This window comes from Rhamphochromis longiceps, linkage group LG16, assembly GCF_057381845.1.
Source record: "Rhamphochromis longiceps isolate RC_006_pf linkage group LG16, R_longiceps_female_GT1.1, whole genome shotgun sequence".
In the NCBI taxonomy this organism is placed as follows: Eukaryota; Metazoa; Chordata; class Actinopteri; order Cichliformes; family Cichlidae; genus Rhamphochromis; species Rhamphochromis longiceps.
The window spans coordinates 5,960,506-5,980,269 of NC_140572.1; the positions used below are offsets into that span (position 1 = coordinate 5,960,506).

At 41.2% G+C, this 19,764-nt stretch overlaps 1 protein-coding gene across 1 annotated transcript in view; it reads right to left on the reverse strand.

The window, feature by feature from the left end:
• klf7b (Kruppel like factor 7b) overlaps window positions 1-15,961 on the reverse strand; it is a 66,834-nt gene extending 50,873 nt beyond the window's left edge. The window contains exon 1 of the mRNA XM_085384075.1: window positions 15,425-15,961. Coding sequence (XP_085240201.1) covers window positions 15,425-15,526 — 102 coding nt within the window. The 5' untranslated portion in view covers window positions 15,527-15,961. The remainder of the gene's footprint in view (window positions 1-15,424) is intronic.
• Between the last annotated feature and the right edge of the window lie 3,803 nt (window positions 15,962-19,764).

The window sequence follows — 19,764 nt, forward strand, 5'->3', positions numbered from 1 at the left end:
TATACCGTATATGGATTGGGTACACATGTACTCACACACACACACTGCAGCACTTGTCTATTTCCCCAGGTATTCCTGGCAACATTGTGGATTAAAATAGCAGGCGACCCACATATCCCCTTATAGCAAGCATTGCAGTGTTTCACCAGACAACAGACAACAAAGTATTTGTCCACTTAAAGCAGCACAGCTGGTCCGATTCAACGCCTGCTATTTTTAACAAACACTGAAAATGGTGTTGTTTGAACACTATTATGAATAGATTTACTTTTGATATTTGCTGAATTGACATTGGTTGGTATGTGGAGATTTAGGCCTTAAAGACACAGACGTGGAGACTGGTCTGTAACACCTTGGTAACTTCAGTGTGGAGTGTGCTAGCAGTTACTAGCATGAAACTGGTTGGAGGTTTAGAGTGGTGCATGAAAAAGCAACCCTCCTTTTGATTGCTTTGGTTGCTAGCAAGCTGCTAATTTGAGTTATATGTGCAAATATTAAATTTTTTGCTCTTCTAGCATTATTTATACGTTAGCACAAATTAGCAGATCAGACAATGCATCCATTCAGTCTATGGATGTGCCTTGTTACTCAAGCATGCTTGCATTTGTTGATAATACACAAAGTTCACAAACAAATGGGCTGACATCACCGAGTCTTTGCCCATCATTTATATGCAATCTATGATAGTCTATGATTAAGCTTTGCTAAATGAACCAGTCAGTTATATTTTAGTCCCAAACTGAAACATTATCATTCAAAACATGATTACATGGTAACAATAAAACGTAGATCAACTTAATGACTCACACATTTTACATGGATTAGTCTGGATTTTTGTTCATGTTCAGTAGTTTTTGAGAAGATGCAAATGTGAAATAAAAAAAGCCAAAACGGCTGTTTTAAAATTAAATCGAAATCATGTACTCACAGTTTTCTTTATTTTGTTTTATTTAGCTGTAATTTAAAGTCAAAGCAGGTAGAGGGAGAACGAGACCGGGTTTAGATTTACTGCAGCACAACAAGACTGCTGGCAACATGAGAAACCCCATCTTCAGTTTGTGAAACGATGGTCCGTGTCTCTTCTTCACTGTACTCAAAGTTAAAGGAAATCTCAATGCTACAACACACAGCTCTACGCAGTCGACATGTTTCCAGCTTTGTGGAAACAGTTCAGTCAGCTTTGCGTGGCTCTGGTGCATCTATTGTTTCTGAGTTGTCTCACCTCCCACCACACCCCCAACCCTAACCCAAGACAAAGAGTACAGTCGTGAAGAAAAACAAGACAAATTCCCAAGGTCATCCCCCTCACTGCATCTGACCCATTTACTGTCCCGCTCTGCGCACTCACTCACACACCAATCATGCATGCATAAAGGCGCACTGAGACCCCAGCACGATCCGTCCCCACTTCAACTCTGTCTCAGCCTCAACACAGACATCTCAGTCATACCTACACACACACACACACACACACACACACACACACACACACACACACACACACACACACACACACACACACACACAGACAGAGTTGTGCTGGTATGCTTTATTATGGCCTGAAATCCTTAATAAAAACCTCATACATACACATTGTAACAGTGGGTTTAAGTGGGGTTCGCTAATTATTCAATATTTAGTTTAAAAAAAATCACAGTTCTATTCAGATTATGTTCAAATATATGTTGTTAATCTGGACTAAAGGTTGCCCTGCTATAAATGTGCTATTCATTAGAGCTGGGCGATAGAACGATAACGATATGTATCGCGATATAACTTTTACTCAATAGAGAAATTAAGCTATCGCGATAGACCTCGCCGCTCTTGTCCTCTTAAAATAAAATTAAAAATTAAAAAAAAAAAAAAGGTCAGCCGATCCAAACTAAGTAGTGCAGAGCCGAACCAATCACAGCCGCAGCGTCACGTCGCGTGACTTGTTACGTACAGCACAAGTGCCAAGCCGCACGTGTGTTTGTTTGGGAAGCAGCCAGCGCGTAATGGAGGAAATGAGTGTGCCGACTAGAAAAATCAACCGAGCGTGACCGAAGAGAAAACAGATGATGGTTCCAATGCCGGAGAGATTGTCGAGCGGAAGAGCCATAGAAGTTCCGTAGTGTGAAGGTATTTCGGCTATTTCAAGTCTGACAAAAAACAGAGTAGCGTGCACTGTAAATTGTGCCGAAAGCAAGTCTGGAAATACAATAAACTGGTGCATGCGTCACACTGTGCGCCACGTTATTGTTTCGGTGAAATGAATTTCTACAATACTGTTACTGTTAATTCTACTCTCTGCAGTGTTTAAATGCTTACGTATACACACAGTTACTGTCCCTCCACACATACGACTCGGTTCTGCTTCTATGCCGCAGCTTTGTTTACTTTTTCCCACCGAGGCTTCTAGACTTCTGATTGGCCAACATTTCTGCACGGTTAGGAATCTAGCGCCACCTGCTGCTTTGGCATGTTCATAGCAGCGTTTTCCTTCATTTCTGCCTTTATGTGTGGACGGGATTATTTTTTAAAACGAAAACGGAAAATCTCCATTTTCAAAAATACCCGTGTACGTGTGGACGTAGCCTCAGTCTCTGACTGGAAGCGCTAATTCGTCATTCGGCTTTTGTCAGACTAAAGTAACTGTTACAACTGTTTGAAAAGCTCAGCTATACAACAAGGAGAGATTGAGAATTTCCTTTTAGTTCTCAGTTTATTTGATATTGACAAAAGTTAGTCAGTTTTGTCTGTTCTTCTGTAAAACAAACTAAGATTTATTTTTAGAATTAATATTTTGTTTCTAAGTGGAATTGACAATTTAGTCTGTTTCGTTTGTTCTATTTTGAAACTTAAACGCTTTAGTGGCTGCCTTTTGTGTAGTTTGCAATATTTGCCTTTATTTATCTGAAAAAGTCTCATGTTCCTTAAGTACATCTACCCTGTTGAACTTATTATGGGAAATAAATATTTAAATAAAAACAAGCTGCTGATTATTTCACATTTTACTTGTGAGCAACGGCACATTTAAATCTTACAAATATAGTTATTTGGCTTATATCGTGATAGATATCGTTATTGCCTGAAATGAAAAAAACATATCGTGATATGAAAAAATCTCATATCGCCCAGCTCTACTATTCATATATACTATTTTAGTGATTTTTGCCAGCCACCCTCATATGGAGCAAACAAATGTTGGATGGTTGTTTATCACAATCACTCAAGAGATATGTGATGAACTCTAATGTGTTCTGGTGAAACCCAAACAAGAAGATGTCGGGAATAATCTGTCTTTAACGAAGGTGGTTGTTGCAAAGGACTTTCCTTCAAATGTCAACAGCTGGATGAACCTGCACATGTACATTATTCTCAAACTTTTAGTTTTTTGCTAGTCTGTCTCAGAGCTTGACTGATGACACATATGACACATACAGTAACTGAGGATGGTGCCCTTTGACCTTGAACATAAGTGGTCAGCTGGGTACCTTAAAGACACGTGACTGACAAATGTGTAAATGGCCATGGATCGCAGCCGTCCACTTGTGAAAAGAAGCAAACAAGTGTTGATATGGTCCATAAGTAGACACTGATGTGTAGTCAGACCAATGCACCGGTGTAGGTGGGATTTGGGGTGTGCAGAGAAGTGAAGTAAAATCAATAGGAATAACAGCAATTCGTGGTCTCTGTGTAAAATAAAAAGACTGCACACTCTTCTTTCTTCTTCTTCTGCTGTTATTGCTCCTCCATTGTTCCAGCTGTTTCATGCCTCAGTGTCAGATAAAACAATTCAACTTGCTGGAGTACACATACTCAAAGCTGGAGCCAAATGGCCATCTTTGATGATCTTTTGAGTAACTGAGAGTGCGTAAAAACGTCTTGTCAATGCCAGAGTTCTTCGAGCTGCTTGGAAGGCAACAGCGACTCAAATAGCAACTTGTTACAAGCAACACTTAACATGTCAAACTTTGAAGAAGATGGACTATAGCAGCAAAAGACCACACCAGGTGCCACTCCTGTTAGCTAAGAACAAGAAACTGAGGTTACGATTCTTAAAAACTTAAAAACAAAAACTGGACAAAACCTGACGAGCCTTGAAATAATGGATCCATCCTGTCGTGTATCAATGGTTCAGACAAGTGTTGCTGGTCTCATCTAGAGCAGGGCGATGTGACCAAAAATATTTATCACGATATACATTTGAAAATTTGCGATAACGATATAACTGACGATATAGTTGACACTAGACAAAATACTTTACAACTCCACAACTTTATTAGTGAAATAAAAAAAAACCCATCAATGTATTTTCACTTAAACAAGCAGCTGTTTTTTATGTGCATTAAAGTTATATAAAAATTAACAGTGCAAATGCAAATTCCTTGCTGACAGTTTAACCAAAAGGCATTTCCAGTGGAAACTGGCCGACATATCCTCAGCATAACCATGTATAATATCCACAAAACTTAAAAAGAGGTTATACACACACAATACGGTAATATTATGTTGAAGCACAGTACGTATCACTCCGCGAGGCTCCTGCCTACGATAGCCGTAATGCTCCGACAATCCATCAAGCGGTGCGGTTTCATAGCTTAGCAAAGTCGTACTAAAACATTTGACAGATTGCTGAGCGCCGTGTACATAAACTCGTTTCGAGGTCAGTAAACACAACCAGAATTCATACATAAGGCACACGGGATTATAAGGGGCTCTGTCGACTTTCAGAAAAATCAAAGGATTGATTTTAAATGTGCCGTATTTTCCAAACAACACGGTAATAACGACGGCCCGCTAGCACGCTCTACCAAAAATGTGCTTTGTTGTGTATTTGACAGACGAAAGCTAAACCAGTTCCACACCACTGAAGTTGCAGCATTTTTACAAACCAGTTCTGGTTCATCCGTTTCATTCAACGATCCGCTTTTGCCCTTCTCATTCTCCATCGTCGTCATGCTTTTTCCGCCATGTGCGTATAAAAACAAAGGCACTGCGCGTTTTACCCATATTCTATCGCGATATTTCATTTTCTTATCGTTGCCCAACATTTGGAACATTTTGGGCCCAAAGTGAGAATTCTTTTCTTGCATAACTTCATGAATTGTTAGGTTTTTTTTAACTAACAGACTGAGTTACAATTTAATAAAAAATCTACTGGCACATTTAAAAGCCATAGTTTGGTCTTCACTCTATTATATGAAATCTTTGTGAAATCAATGGCGATGCATGCATGTGTAAGTCCTTCCTGGATGGTGTACTGCCAGCTGTTGGCCTTGGCAAGCTAGCACACACATACACTCATTTCCTCAGCCACTGTCAACATCCTCTGCACACTACGAATGATGTCATTGCCCAAACACAAACGCACACTCACTGCATGTGAGCACCCAGGTGGCTGATGGTTAAGTACAAACTAAAGGCTAGAAACTAAAAAGAAATGAAAAGCTTGCAAAGCTTAACAAATCTGGAAAATAGTGCCATCCAGGTAAAAGTAAAATTTTACATTTTGTGCATTTATTGGCTAAAATAAAAGGGAGACTCCCAGAAAATCACATTATAAAAGAGCTGCAGCAGCACTTCTGGAACATCATGACATTTCAGTGCTGCTGCTTTCAGTGCACGAAAGATGTTTCTGGCCAAACACGGCATGTTTTTGTTAGCTGCCCTTTTTGGGATTTCTACCAATGTTCCACTTTTGTAGTAATAAATGAGAAAAAAAACCCAGAAGAACAAAGGGGGAAGAGGAAGCCGGCCCTACAGTGTCATTGTTTATTTGGAAAAATAGGTTTCTGTCTGCCTTTATATGACAACTTGATCAACTTTTCCACCTCGGTCCAGCGAGGCAAGTGAGGCATTTCCTCGAATTCCTAGCATCGCACTTCCATTTTAAATGTGCAAATTCAAAATGTGCATAAACAAAGAGGCGTCTGGAAGACAACGGGGGGAGCAGTAAAGGAGGGAGGTGGGCAGAGAGAGAGAAAGAGAGATGGCTGAGTAGAGAATAAGAGGCCTGGATGGATGCCAGGTCACAAGTCTTTATCCCTGAGCCAATTGGTCTGCAAACACTAGCTCAGCAGGATGTGGAGACACAAACACATACACAATACAACACACCTGTGTGTGTGTGTGTGTGTCTGTGTGTGTGTGCGTATGACAGTGCGTCTCACCCGAGCTCAGCCTGTGATCACCACGAGGACTTCTCTTAAGAAAAGCGGATAAAATCAGACACGCCTGGGTTTTTTTATTTTCCAATAACGTCCCGAATACAAGTGCATTTATCTACAAACTCCATTCTAAAAGGAGAGAAGCTAAAAAAAAACAGACCTGCTTACTGTAATTATTGCGATACACTGTATCCTGTAATCCATTTAAACATCTGACAGAAAGAGCTGCTTTGCAATTAAACTGACATATTTTTCTAATGTAAAAATCTGCTTATTGAAAGATAACAGCGCTGTCAGTTACTGAGGATGGAGTCATAAACTTTTCAGGTGTCAAATCAAGCTATAATTAAAAGAAGGCAATGGGAACCAGACACAACATCATCAGTTATTTCGATGGGGTCTATTTAAATAAACAGCTTCTGGTTTTTTTTTTTTGTTTCTTTTTAGTTCTGATGTCCTACAGAACACAATTATATAGAATTTAAATGGTTATAAATCGCAGGCTGTTCCCAGGCTTAGCACCTTCAGTGCTGCAGAGCGTTTTGTAGCATCTTAGCACCCATTCTCCCACTGCTTCCAGTGCTCTCTCCACCAGAGCCACACGAAACCGATAGCTCTTCAGATCTGAAGGCAGGTAGTGCGGCAGACAAGAACCGATCCTAAAATACCACAAAAAAGCAAGTGGGAAATCGATATATATGCAACACATGACATATAATAGGATGATTCACTACACAATAGCACATTCCCACTGTGTGCTTGAAGCATGAAGATATGAATGGGTAAATCTCCTTGTAAACTGTAGTAATCGCGCTCCATGGTGAATACTGCTGGAGAGTTGCCCTCCATAGAAAACCACTCATCTTGAAAGATCAGGGCTATGGCTTTCACAGTATAAGCTCTCTCCATCACGAGTGCAGTTCATTTGTTCTGCTTTCCTGCCGCGGCAGTCTGACTGCTCACTTTCTTATCTAATCTCTGCCACCGTAGACTGAATGCCTTATTCACTTACTGAATTATGGGTTCCCGGGCAAGTGCCTATGTGTGTGTGTGTGTGTGTGTGTGTGTGCATTTGACTCGAGTGATTTCAAATTATGAGGAAAAGACAATAACTGTGTGTGTTTGGAGCACGATAAAAAAGAAAGTGAATGAATGCAGTGATTAGAGCGGCTCATATTGAAGGCAGAATTGGCACCAGCTTCCACACTGTAAGAAGTGGAGCAGCGTGCTTGTGTCTCAATGCCTCTGTTTACTGTTACAGCCTTAAATGCTTCTCTGATTTGTGCCGGTCACTGGATTGTAATATCTGCAACTACTTCCTAATTGTGAATATGTCAGAATTTCATAGTGGGGTTCATTTTAATCATTGAAAAGTGTCACTTTTTCACCCAATCAGCACTTCACCCAAACGCACAGCATCATCTATGCCGAGCTACGCACTGTAGGTTTTTTGGAGGACTGCAAGCAACTCTTCTGCATAGGCAAATACCTACGCAAACAGACACAGCCGCTGTACCATAAAGTTCCCGGGTAGTCCAACCCAGCATGCAGAGGGCTAATAGTAGGTCAGCCTAGACTATCGCCAGGATGAAAAACGAAGACAAACAGGGCTTCTGCCAATCAGTCTAAGCATGGCAAGTTTCAGTTAGGAATGGAAACACTCGCATTAACACGATGAAGTCTGGTGCTTCTAAAAGTTGTAGCTGCAGATGTGAAATATTTCTGACAGCTACAATATCAGCAAAGGTGTCAAAAAAAGAAGTGTAAGAGATGTATGAAAATTGACAGAAGCACTAACACAATTCAGCTGGAGCGATCGCGTTTTATATATCGTGGAAGACACAGCTGCTTTTGGTTTAATTTCCAGTAACACAATCTTCCATCACAGAAGAATTCTGGTCGGGTCTACTGGAACTGGAAGAGTGTACACCTGGACCTACTGGTGACACAAGGCTCACTGGTGCACGTGAGGAGTGAAGGCTGTACCGACCGATTCAATAGATGAGCTACTGTAGCTCAAGCTGTCGAAAAAGGTGATGCTGGTTCTGACAGAAAGGCATCAGAATACACAGTGGATCACAGTTTGTTGCTTATGGGGTTGAATAGTCACAGACCAGTCATGATGCCCAAGCTGGCCACTGAAAACACCAACATTGGGCACTTGAGCATCAACACTGGACCACGGAGCAATGAAAGAAGGCGGCGTGATCTGATGAATCATGTTTTCTTTTGCATCATATGGAAAGCCGAGAGCAAGTGTGTTTCTTTCCTGGGACCAGGACACAGTATAGAAAGAAGGCAAGCAGGCAGAGGCAGTGTGATACTTTGGGCAATATTCTGCTGGGAACCCTTGGGTCCTGCCATCCATGTGGGTGTTACTTTGATATGTACCACCTACCTAAGCATTTCTGCAGACCATGTACCTAGGGCTGTTCGATATAACAATATATATCGGATGACGATATAAAAACGTCTATCATTTCATTTTATGCTATCATTTGTTTCGTGGTGTCGCAAAATAAACTGTTTACGGCAATATTTTTTCATGGTTTTGATGGTCACTGTAGTGGCTATATTTATTTCTTAAAGTTCTCTCTTTCTCTTATATTTTATATAACCACACTACTAACAGACAAGCGCCTGTTTTTATGCGTTGTGGTTAGCAACAACGACGGTAAAACCATTGCGTGTCCGCTTGTTTATGTTCCACATAAACCTTTCACAATAAAGCTCAAGATCATGTTGAGACTTTTCAAAATAAACTGAATCACGTGAAAGACCAGATTTTTTACGGATGAGAAGTAAAAAAGAGCCGCCAGGTGCTAAAAAATAGACCTTAGACTCAAACGTTAGAACAGGCTTTTCCCCGCAGCACGCCGTGTAATAAATACTCACAAAGAAAACGGCGGCCGTTACAACTTATGTCTAAAAATGTATTGTTTCATGCATCGGTTAAAACACTCGACTCCAGCTACACGACGCCCAGCTGGAAACACTTCCGAGCTGCCCGAGATTCACAGAATTTACAGAAAATGTTACATTTTTGTGATTTATATCGTTATCGGGACGATAGAATTCTTATATTGGGATATGAGATTACAAATTACAGGACTTAAAGAATCTGTTGCTAACATTTTGGTGTACCACAGCACACCTTCACTGGTCTAGTGGAGTCCATGCCTTACAGAGTCTGAGGTGTTTTGGCAGCAAAAAGGGGGACTAACACAATGTTAGGCACGTGATCATAATGTCTGATCTGTTTCCCTCTAGACTAAAGGATGGATGCTGTATGAACAGCAAAACACTGTCCGGTTAAGATGTGTTAATAAGTAAGCATAGCCTAAAAAGAGAAAAAGAACTGAAAGGGATGAACTGTAAGGATAAAAGAACATTAACTAATATTATGCATTAAAAGCTGAAACCAAGACATCACAATTTTTATTCTTCATCTCTGGCACTCTTCCAGTGTGTCTCCCTCCTCTAACTCCCCCAGCCGGTTATTAGAGATGACTGTCTCTTCCTGAACCTGTGCTAGAGGCTTCTTCCTGTTAAACGGGAGTTCTTCCTTCCCACTGTCACCAAGTGCTTACTCATAGGGGCTCATCAATGTATCTGTATTATTCTAAAGTCTTTATCTTACAATATAAAGCATCTTGCGGTGACTGTTCTTGTCATTTGTCGCTTTATAAATAAAACTGAATTGAATAGAACTTATCAATTCAGTTTTAAGTGGCTTTGTTTAAAAAGTTGATTTTCCGACATTTGAATCAGGCATTACACAAGCCACGGCTACATTTCTCTGTTCTGCTGTCTCTTTCTTTTTCTCTTCATTCCTTTGTTTTTTTTCCTCACCCATCTTCTTTTTGCGACCATGAGGAAGCAGCTGTGTTCCACATACAATTACATAACTGTGTGTGTGTGTGTGTGTGTGTGTGTGTGTGTGTGTGTGTGTGTGTGTGTGTGTGTGTGTGTGTGTGTGTGTGTGTGTGTGTGAGTGTGTCTGCATTAACACATGCCGGGAAATGACACGGGCAAAAAGAAGATGAGAGCAGAAAGGCGATGGACAAACATCTTCTCTTCTCTCTGACTAACTTTCATCTGCCTTTATTCACTTTATCTGTCTTCTGGTGTCTCTCTCATCCTTTCCTCTCACTCCGTGTCTCGCTGCCCCTCCGTCCCCTCCATTCTTTCCTCCACCGCCACATACAGAGTTACTGGGCTGTGAAATGTGAAAAACTGCAGCATGCATGGCAATTCATTATCTTGTCAAACTTCCCCGGGCCTGCCCCAAGCCACGGGCAGACACAGAGAGACAAAAATGGGAGTGAGAAAGAGACATAGACAGAAAAAGGGGTTCATGTAATGGTCCATGCAGTAGATTAACAGGTTACCAAGAAGATGAGGAGAAAGACAAGTTTTTGAGCCGAGTCGGTCAATTATTACTGGCGTGAGTTTTGATGTTCACGAGTAGTGCTAATACATTTTATGATTTGAATCTCTGCTTCTGAATTTTATTATTTCATATTAAGGCAAGCAATATGAAAGATTAGATTTCTGAGGATTCATTCTGAAAAGGCACCGACTGATTGGCCAGAGCTGTTTCATGGTTAAATCTACACACACATAGGCACAACACTGGCAGACAGCATTCCTGAAAAGGATACAGGGTTGTAGGCTGGCCTAATGGAGACACTGTATCTCAGTGACACTGAGCTTGCTGGGCCAGCATAGTGCTGTAATGGTACCACAGCAAATAAATCAATCAGCCTGAAAGGAATTATGGCCACACAGAGCATGTAAACTAAGGGATGAGATGAGAAAGAGACCGTGCGAGTCGGCCAGTTAAAAGCACCGTTGGGCGTTGGAATAGGCTCAACACCTGCAAAGATTGTCGACATAGCGTATTAGACTGTAAACGCAGATTTACAGCAACCACATGAAACCTAAACGTCTGCTCCAGGGTTCAGTTTCGTCGTCCCTCTTTTCTCACTGTGTCCATTTTCCCCCTCATTCATCAGATTTTGGAGTAGCCTTGCTTTGAAATAAATGGATTACATCTAATTGGGGAGCCTGCATTTGCTATTTGATCCTTGAGCCACTCAGCACACACTCACAAATCCCCAAAGCCCATCACATCATCCCAAACCTGCAAAGATGCAGCAATTACACACAGACCATGGGCTCAATACTGTCAGAGGCACTAAGGCGGATAGGCAGGAGAGAGAGAGCGAGAGTGTGTTTTCCACATGTTTAGCCATGATGCAAAGAGCCTGATAAAAGAGGCCTGTATGAGGAAACAAAGACCAGGAACAGGGACAGTCAGGAAAGATAAATGACATCCACAAATCTGCTTCCTTGTGTGTGTTGTTTGCCTGAGTGTGTGTCTGTGCGTGTGTGTTGTTCCGTCCATCTGACAGCAAACGGCCAATTACTGTCGAAAGTGGCGGGATGAGTCCTGCCAGACCACAGCTTTCCATTAGTGCATGCCAGCCAAGCGTGTGTGTGTGTGAGTGTGTGTGTGTGTGTGTGTGTGTGTGTGATGGAGTGAATAAGGGGATAGAAGAAGACAGAAGGAACAAGAGTAGGAAAAAAAAAACGTGGGTGTGCCTGGTTTATGTGTGTGTATGTTTGTCTTTCTCCCCTCTGCGTCGCCACTTGTGCAGATAAATTCGACAAAAACACATTTACATTTTTTTTCCTCCCTCTTTCAAAGCTTTGGCCTTCCATCCATAATCACCCAGCACTTTCCACAATGAAAACTGAGTTTTCAATCAAAAACGCTCCCTCTGATGTAAATGAACTCTCACATTCAGCTGTTTAAGATAAGATAAGAGATAAGATAGAACTTTATTAATCCCTCGGGTGGGTTCCTCTGGGAAATTCGACTTCCAAAAAGCACAGCAACGACCGAAGTTACAGTTACAGAATTGTTATATATATATATATATATACACACACACACACATATATAAATACAGAGACAAATATAAATAAAATATACAAAGGGGATAAATAGAATAAATAGGAATAAAAAATAAAAATACAAGTGAATTGCACATTTCAAGTATTGAGTCTATTGCACTGTTGACTATTTACAAAAAGTATTGCACAAGGTGTTGTACAGTGAGGTGCAGAGGCACTACAGCTTAGTTGTTCCCCCCTCCTTTGTCCTCCTGTTTCCCCTCCCTCTCCCCTCCAGAGAGGAGTTAAACAGTTTGATGGCGTGTGGGACAAAGGAGTTTTTAAGTCTGTTAGTTCTTGTCTTGGGGAGTTTGTACGGCTAAACAGTCGCAGGGTAAGTAAATAAATTCTTAATATTTTGGATGCTGTTTGAATGTCTTACCTGGAGGCATAAAATAGTATTTGCAATTGTTTCTGTGTGTTCTGTGTAGAGAGAGGTCAGGGAGGTTGCTAGCATAGCTTAGCACCAACACTGTGAGCAGGTGAAAACTGCTAGCTTCCACCCAAAGAAAAGCTTGAAGTTAGCCTTCTTTTCATTTAAAATGTCCCTACTAAGAAAACTACAGCAACTGCTTTGTACGTCAAAAAGTAGCCCTATGCTATGTAGCTTGCTATTTGCTCATTAACTACAAGAGACTTCAGTATTTAAAAGTACATGTTATAACTTTGATAACTTGGAAGGCAACTTTGCCTTAAGTATTGGTGATAGGCTAGGCTAAGCATGTTTGGAACAATCACTGCAAAAAAAGAAAGAAAACCTACTGATTAATTTACATGTTATTACTAACCAGTCCTGCTGATTGGCAGGAAGTTGCTCAAAGCTAACTAGCCATAACAGGAGCGAGTTAATTAGAAGAGCCTGCTTTAGACTGGCTCAGTAATACTGTAGATATGAAGTGGCTGACCTACGAAAGGCTTTGAGTCTTCTACACGTCTTGTAAGCTAAGTAATGAATGACTACATTTCTGTTGCATTTAGCATCAAGTTAGCGCTTCTGTCTTGGAAAAGCTTTAAAAAAATCTCTTGATTACCCTAATTAACCTGATTACTGTGTGCATTACTTTGCACGTACAGTTAAGGACTTTCGAATGCTCAGTTTGTAACACAAGAACGAACATGTAACTATGATTTTTGGTATGAAGACACCACATACACTTCAATGGCAAAGAACAACAACCAGTACAAATTTTACCCCAGTGTGAAGTACAGTGAGGGGGGGGGGGTAAAACTGCTCAGCAGAGGGCAGCGTCAGCTCTTTTTGTGTGGCAACTATTTTATTTACCTAGATGGTATTGCTTTTGTTGCTGTGGAGTAGCTGTGTGTGTGTGTGTGTGTGTGTGTGTGTGTGTGTGTGTGTGTGTGTGTGTGTGTGTGTGTGTGTGTGTGTGTGTGTTTTATGTATGTATTAACCTTTATTTTTTATTTTTTTCCCCAGATCTCCAAGTAAAAATTTGCAAGAAAATCAATAACTCAGGTGTCCAAGACATGGTGTCCTGGACAGCAAACAGGAATAAAGACTGCTCCAACTCACCAGACTAGTCCTAATTAGTTTTCCTCCTCAACACTCTTAATCAATTAACATATAACAGACAGAAAAAATAGGTTACTGTGGCTGGAAGTGTGTGCTGTTTGCACTAAAAATAGGATGAGACATTGTGAATTTGTGTCAGTAAGACAGTCATAGAGGAGAACCGCAGTTTGGGCTTTATTCAGCACCGTGGGAATTATCATGGTTCTACTACTCAAATACATGAAACAGAGCAATCCAGCATTGTCGGAGTGGACTGTGCCATGCAGGGATCCACTGGGGGATTTTTGATGGACTGATTTACTGAACATTAGATTTCATATAAAGGCACCCACACACTTACAAGAGGCTGTAAGGCGGATTCCAATTAACAGATATTTCCATTTCTCAAGTTCAAGCAGGGAAAACTTAAGTGAAAATATCACCCTGTGATTGGTTAGCAAATCATAAAACATGACCCATACGATATACTGTGTTGCTTAGCCTTTTAAACATCGCCTCTGTGTGTGAAACAGAAAAAATGAAAGATGTGGTACATCTGGACCCACAGACCACAAAACTCGCGTGGCTGTACGTACAGAGAAAATCGCGCTTTATCTGATTCATGCCATTAAAATGAAGATTTTACATTTGAATAAAAATGTTATAAAATAGTCTGCGGGCTCGCATGAAGGGTCCACTGTATGTTCTATAGAGGGTGACGTGCTTAATGTATAATTCAACAGGATTATCTGCAAACAAACAGTGGCAGATGTGGATATATTATTTAAGATCAAGTCACTTGCTATTAAGCATGTGTCCATTTTCCACAGCTCCCCTCTCTCTCCTCCAGTGTGTGTGTGTGTGCGTGTTAGTCCAAACATATCTGATCTATCGATCACATCAGCATCGGCATCACGCTCTCGGATTCAGACACTTAAATGTTCCATCATGGGCTCAGACTGCAAAGACACAAATTTCACTTTCACCTTCACTTCGCGTCTGACCCTGTCAGTTACATTCTACACATTCTACAACAGCGCAGATCAATCAAGGTTTCCCAGTAAAGTTACCAAAAAAAGGTTAATTTTAAAACTACATAAGAGCGCTCAGACTTTTCAGTCTAGCGTTAAAAACAACACTGGAGTAACTTTAAAAGCATCCTCATCTGCTTTTCATCTGACAAACTGAACGCCGATCCCTTTCTCTCTGCCTCGTGGAAAAAAACTATCATCACCAAAACTACAAGCAAAATTAGACGGAAGCGGCATTTTTCACTTTCAGAGTTTCATCCACAGCATTCAAACGTTGGCACTATGCATACCCTGGATGTGGCCACATGTTTCTCACATTTAAGCCATTTAAGTTCAAAATCATAGCGGTGGATTTCACGGAGCGATAGCGTCATGCTTCTGCTTTTAAATGGTTAATAAGATGCTTTAATGAAGCCGAAAGTGTGGTTAAAGGGAATGAAAGGGATCATTGGTATGACTAGAGGGTTTTTACGCATTTTTGGGGGGATACTGTTTAGCTATTAGTGCGTAAAGCTCCGTGCTTATTCCCCCCACCCGCGCCTGTTTTCCATGCGTGTGCGTGTTTTCTCCTGTCAGCGAACCTCGCCGTGTTCCATGTGGGCAGAGAAAAAAAAGACGCAACTACACGGGGCTTTCGCTGGCGCTCATGAGCGCTCCGCTGGTGCAAAACACTACAGGCACACGCGGAAAACAGCAACCCAGCGCACGCATCCCAGTTTCTAAGCCCGTCAGTTTCCCGGAAAAGACGAGAAAAACGCATCGTCTCTGACCTGCTGCCAGTTCTCCTCCAGGGAAGGCATCGCAGAGAAATAACCAGTGTCGTGGACGAGTTGGAGTTCCTGGAAAATACTGTAATTCGCCAACACATCCATGCTCGAAAAAAAAGAAAAAAAAGAAGAAGTCAGTAAAGAAGTCCAGAATCCAAACGATAGAAACGCACTTCTTCGTTCTTCTCCTCACACTTGACAGATTAAAGAAACAAATTTTAGAAAACAAAAACCCCCAAAAACAAAACAAAAATGTAAAAAAAAGCCCAAATCTGGTGCGGATGAGCGCACCTGAACACTTTGATGAAAAAAAGAAAAACAAAAAGCTGAGAGGGAAAGAAGAGTTGATAATTTGATCTCTGTCAGTGCTATCCCGTCTCCTCTCCGCTCGCTCTGTCACGCCTCTCTCCTCAGTCCTGGCTTGGGGGGTGCCAGATCTATTTCCGCATTGCCAGATTGCCAATCGGTCTCAGTACAAGCTGCCAGGTTGCCAGGTTTGCTCCTCCAGCAGCAGACTGGACCCCGCTGCAATTCCAAGCGACCGGTGCGAGAGGGGAGGGGAGCAGAGGAGGAGCCACCTGTCAGTCAATTTCATGCGTGACCTTATAAGGTAAATAGGGTTGATGATGTCACTGGCGTCCAATTAAGGAGGCGAGGAGAAAGAGTGAGAGGGGCGGAGCGTTCAGGGGATTCAGAGTCGCTATTGGCTGGAGCGGGCTGTCATTCCGGCTGTAGATGGAAGTGAGGGGTGAGTTATTTTTAGAGGCCTATATAAAAGCGCCAGCATTCCACTCTCAGTTATTACAGACTGCACAAGCAGCGAGGAGAGAAACGAGAGAAGCCACCGCCGCTGCGAGGAAACAGTGACAAAATAATGTAAGCCGCCCTATGAAACTGCAGAAAGAAGTGGAAGTAGCATGAGCAATGGGATGAGGTGTGAAAATAAAAATGTGTGTGTTTGTTCTTTTCTTTGGTGGTGTTACAGCTTCACCGCAGAGAAGCTTCCATGTGGTTTTCACGTGGCGACGTCTACACAGAGAGCACTGATGCAGAGGGGAGAGCTCAGCGCCATCCACCCACCTGATCAGTTTACATGTTGTTGTTTTTTTTAGTTAAAATAAAGCTACATTTTACACTTTTTTTCACACAATAAATATAACCTTCCCAGTTTAACACCCACTTCTTCAAAAATAAATTTGCCTGCACTCTACAGTTCAGTTTCCCTTCCTAAGATATTTTCTTGATTGAGTGATTACAGGAGAATATGCAGCTTTTGAAGCACGTGGTGCATCCATACCTCCTCTATAAGTCTCACCTGTGCAACATCAGGTCCTGAACATAAGACTGGATGAGACTCCATAAAACCATTATGCAAACCTCTTTACCCAGCTGCAGCCATTGCTTGCTTTAAATATTATTCAGTATGCAGTATTCTGATTGGCTTCAGGTGAACCTGAGGCCACTCCTCCACCAAATTGTTCTAGTTGGGTCTGAATAGTGCAAATTATATGTAAATAACTTCTGAAACAATATGCTGGAGCAAGCAGTACCCTGTGGAGATAGATTTAGAGAAATCAAACCAAATTTGATAAATAAAATAGAGACTTATTTAAAATAAACGTAATATTCATAAAAATGAGTCGTGAAGGCTCTGAAAGCATCATTTTGTTAATATTAGGGCTTAGAGAGAAAAAAAAACATAATCAAATATAAATAGCTTTTTACTGTTTCTGTGTCTAATGTTCATTGTGATCTATTTGATACGACTAACTTTTTTTTTATTATTACTATTGAAAACTGAAGTAACTGTCTGTCTTCAGGCTTCAGGATCCGACAGACGGGATCCGCTTGACTTGTTATAGGCTTTTAAAGGATCAGATGGCAGAAATAATTTCCACGCTCTGAAAGTGTTTGATGGGGAGCACCGTTTTATAAAACCTCTGTGGGCAGTTTTTCTCACAGGATGATTGGATCTTTTGTCACATCCTTCCTCTCTTCTCTGCTTAATTTCTTTCTTTGTTTTTCCATCACTTACCTCCCGTCAGTTCCTCTGCTTCTCTCCCACTTTCCTTCTTCTCTAGCTACTGTGACAAATGAGAGTAACTGCTGGCAGTGGCGGATCTAGAAAATTTGGTGCAAAGGAGGGCCAAGATGTCTAGGGAGGGTGGCATATACCACTTCAGAGAAGTATGTAAAAATCTCTCCATATGTAAATGGAGGCAAAATAAAATATCCACAAAAACACTTTTATAACAAATAAACAATTCGTTTTCACAAGTATTTTAACTTGTAAAGAGGGGGCTTTACTGGAGGGGCAGTTGCCCCCCCCCCGCTCCCCTTTTGCCCCCCCTTGCCCCCCTGACTGCATGTAAATGTGACAGATTGATAATCAGCCTTAATAAATAACGCTGAGGTCACTAAAGTTCAGAAATTTGACACATGGATGGAAAGATTGGCTATGATAAAGAAGGAGTCATGAATGATCTGAAACTGACAGGCAGTGTGCTGAAACAAGAACATCATGCAAAATTACTTGAACGTGTTCATCTAAGTCGTGGTAGGACAGAATAGTGCAAAATCAAAATCCCAGTAGAGCAGGTTATTTTCCACTAAATCGATTTCATGCTCATCCCACAGCTAAATGAGTGAAGGGCCAGATCAAATGTTCCTGAAATAAGCTTAGATTGCTTCCACCTGTTCTCTTATGTAACAGCCACATAGTGAGGATTTACGTGGCGTCCAGTTAACACTTGCCTTGTGCGCTTGTGCGTCTTCTTGCTCTGTCCCCGCTTCTTCTCCGCGTGTCTCATCTCTGGAGACCTGCGGCTCGTCTCGGAGGAATATGAGGACCAGATGGCTTCTAGATCAGCTGTTTCAGGACACTTTCCCCATTGATTTTCACAGCTCTGTCTGCCACTGAAGGAAGAGAGGAAAGAGGAAGGAGCAGGAGTCAGAGAGCAGGGGTCTGGGGGTGGAGGAGTATGGATCAATATTCTACTGACCCTCTATAAGATGCCCTCAGAAGATTTGCATACAATTAAACAACAGAATAAAAGAATCATTATCATGTTTACTTTGAATAACTTCCACTCAATGCTCCTTTCACCCCATCTGCTGCCTGTACTGTTACCATTAAAGTTACAGCTGTACTTTGCTTTCTTCTTCTGTTGTTGTAAAAAAGATGGAGAACAACAGAAAACAGGAAAATAAAAGAAATGGAAAATGATAAGAATAAAAAATGAAAAGAAAAGAAAAAAGAGATTTTTTTTCATTTAGTGGTGAGATGAATCTAAGTGGTTACATGTTTTCAGTTTCTTGCTAAAATTACCAAGCTCCATAAGAGGAGAAAACAAAGGGAAAAACAGAGAGAAAGTGTGTGTGTGTGTGCGCGTGTGTGTGTGTGGGCTGCATTTTTGCCTACACACGGCTACACAGGATCTGGGCATTGCTTCCTAGATCCTCACACACTCAGTGTTGTAATCTTATTATTGTGTTGTGTTGTTTTGGAAAAAAATGTTGCAATGAGAGGGGAAGGAGAAAAAAAGGATTGTTTCACTGAACTGGAATTTCATGCTTTCAAGGATGACATTTATAATCCTTACCAGACTTAAATGATTAAAAAATACAGAACTACAAAACTATCAGAGGAAATGAACCTTCTATTGCTAAGTAAGTGTAAAAAAAATGAAACATTTTAAGGTTTTGCATTAGACATTTATGTTCACTCATATTCATTTTATACCTTTAGAAACTCAGAAAAGCCTCCATGCTGGCAGTTACTTGTGTTTTCACTGGTAAATGTCAGGAGAACCGTCATTGTCCAAAGTTTCTTGTTCTAAAATGTATCGCACAGGAAAGGACTTTTCCTGTCATTCAACTTCTCACTACTGGGAGGATTCTTTTTGGTTTAGGCTACAGTGCCATCTGGGTAGAGCGTGCAGGAGGCAGGACACGCGCTGAACACTTTGTAGTTGTAAATTCAGTAGACTGGTACCTGCACTAATGTCACAATGGTGCAAATCAACTTTTGTGCTCACACACACCACCGCTGTCAGGTAAGCTCTGAAAACTCAGAGTGCATCTGTAAAAAAGAAGAAGCAGAAATAATCAAGATGTCGGGGAAGAAGGTAAAAATTTGATCCAGGGTTTTGATTGGTGCCTGCTGCACGATCTGCACTGAGGCAACAAGAACCTTTTAATTTTCTTTATTGACATTTCATCAGTCATCCAAGAGTCTACTGCTGGCTGGCATAAAGCCCCATGCTTTCAGAAGGTATATTTACATGTCTAACACTGTGGTGAGAGGGCCAAAGTGTAGTTTACTTTGCATAGTGAAATCTATA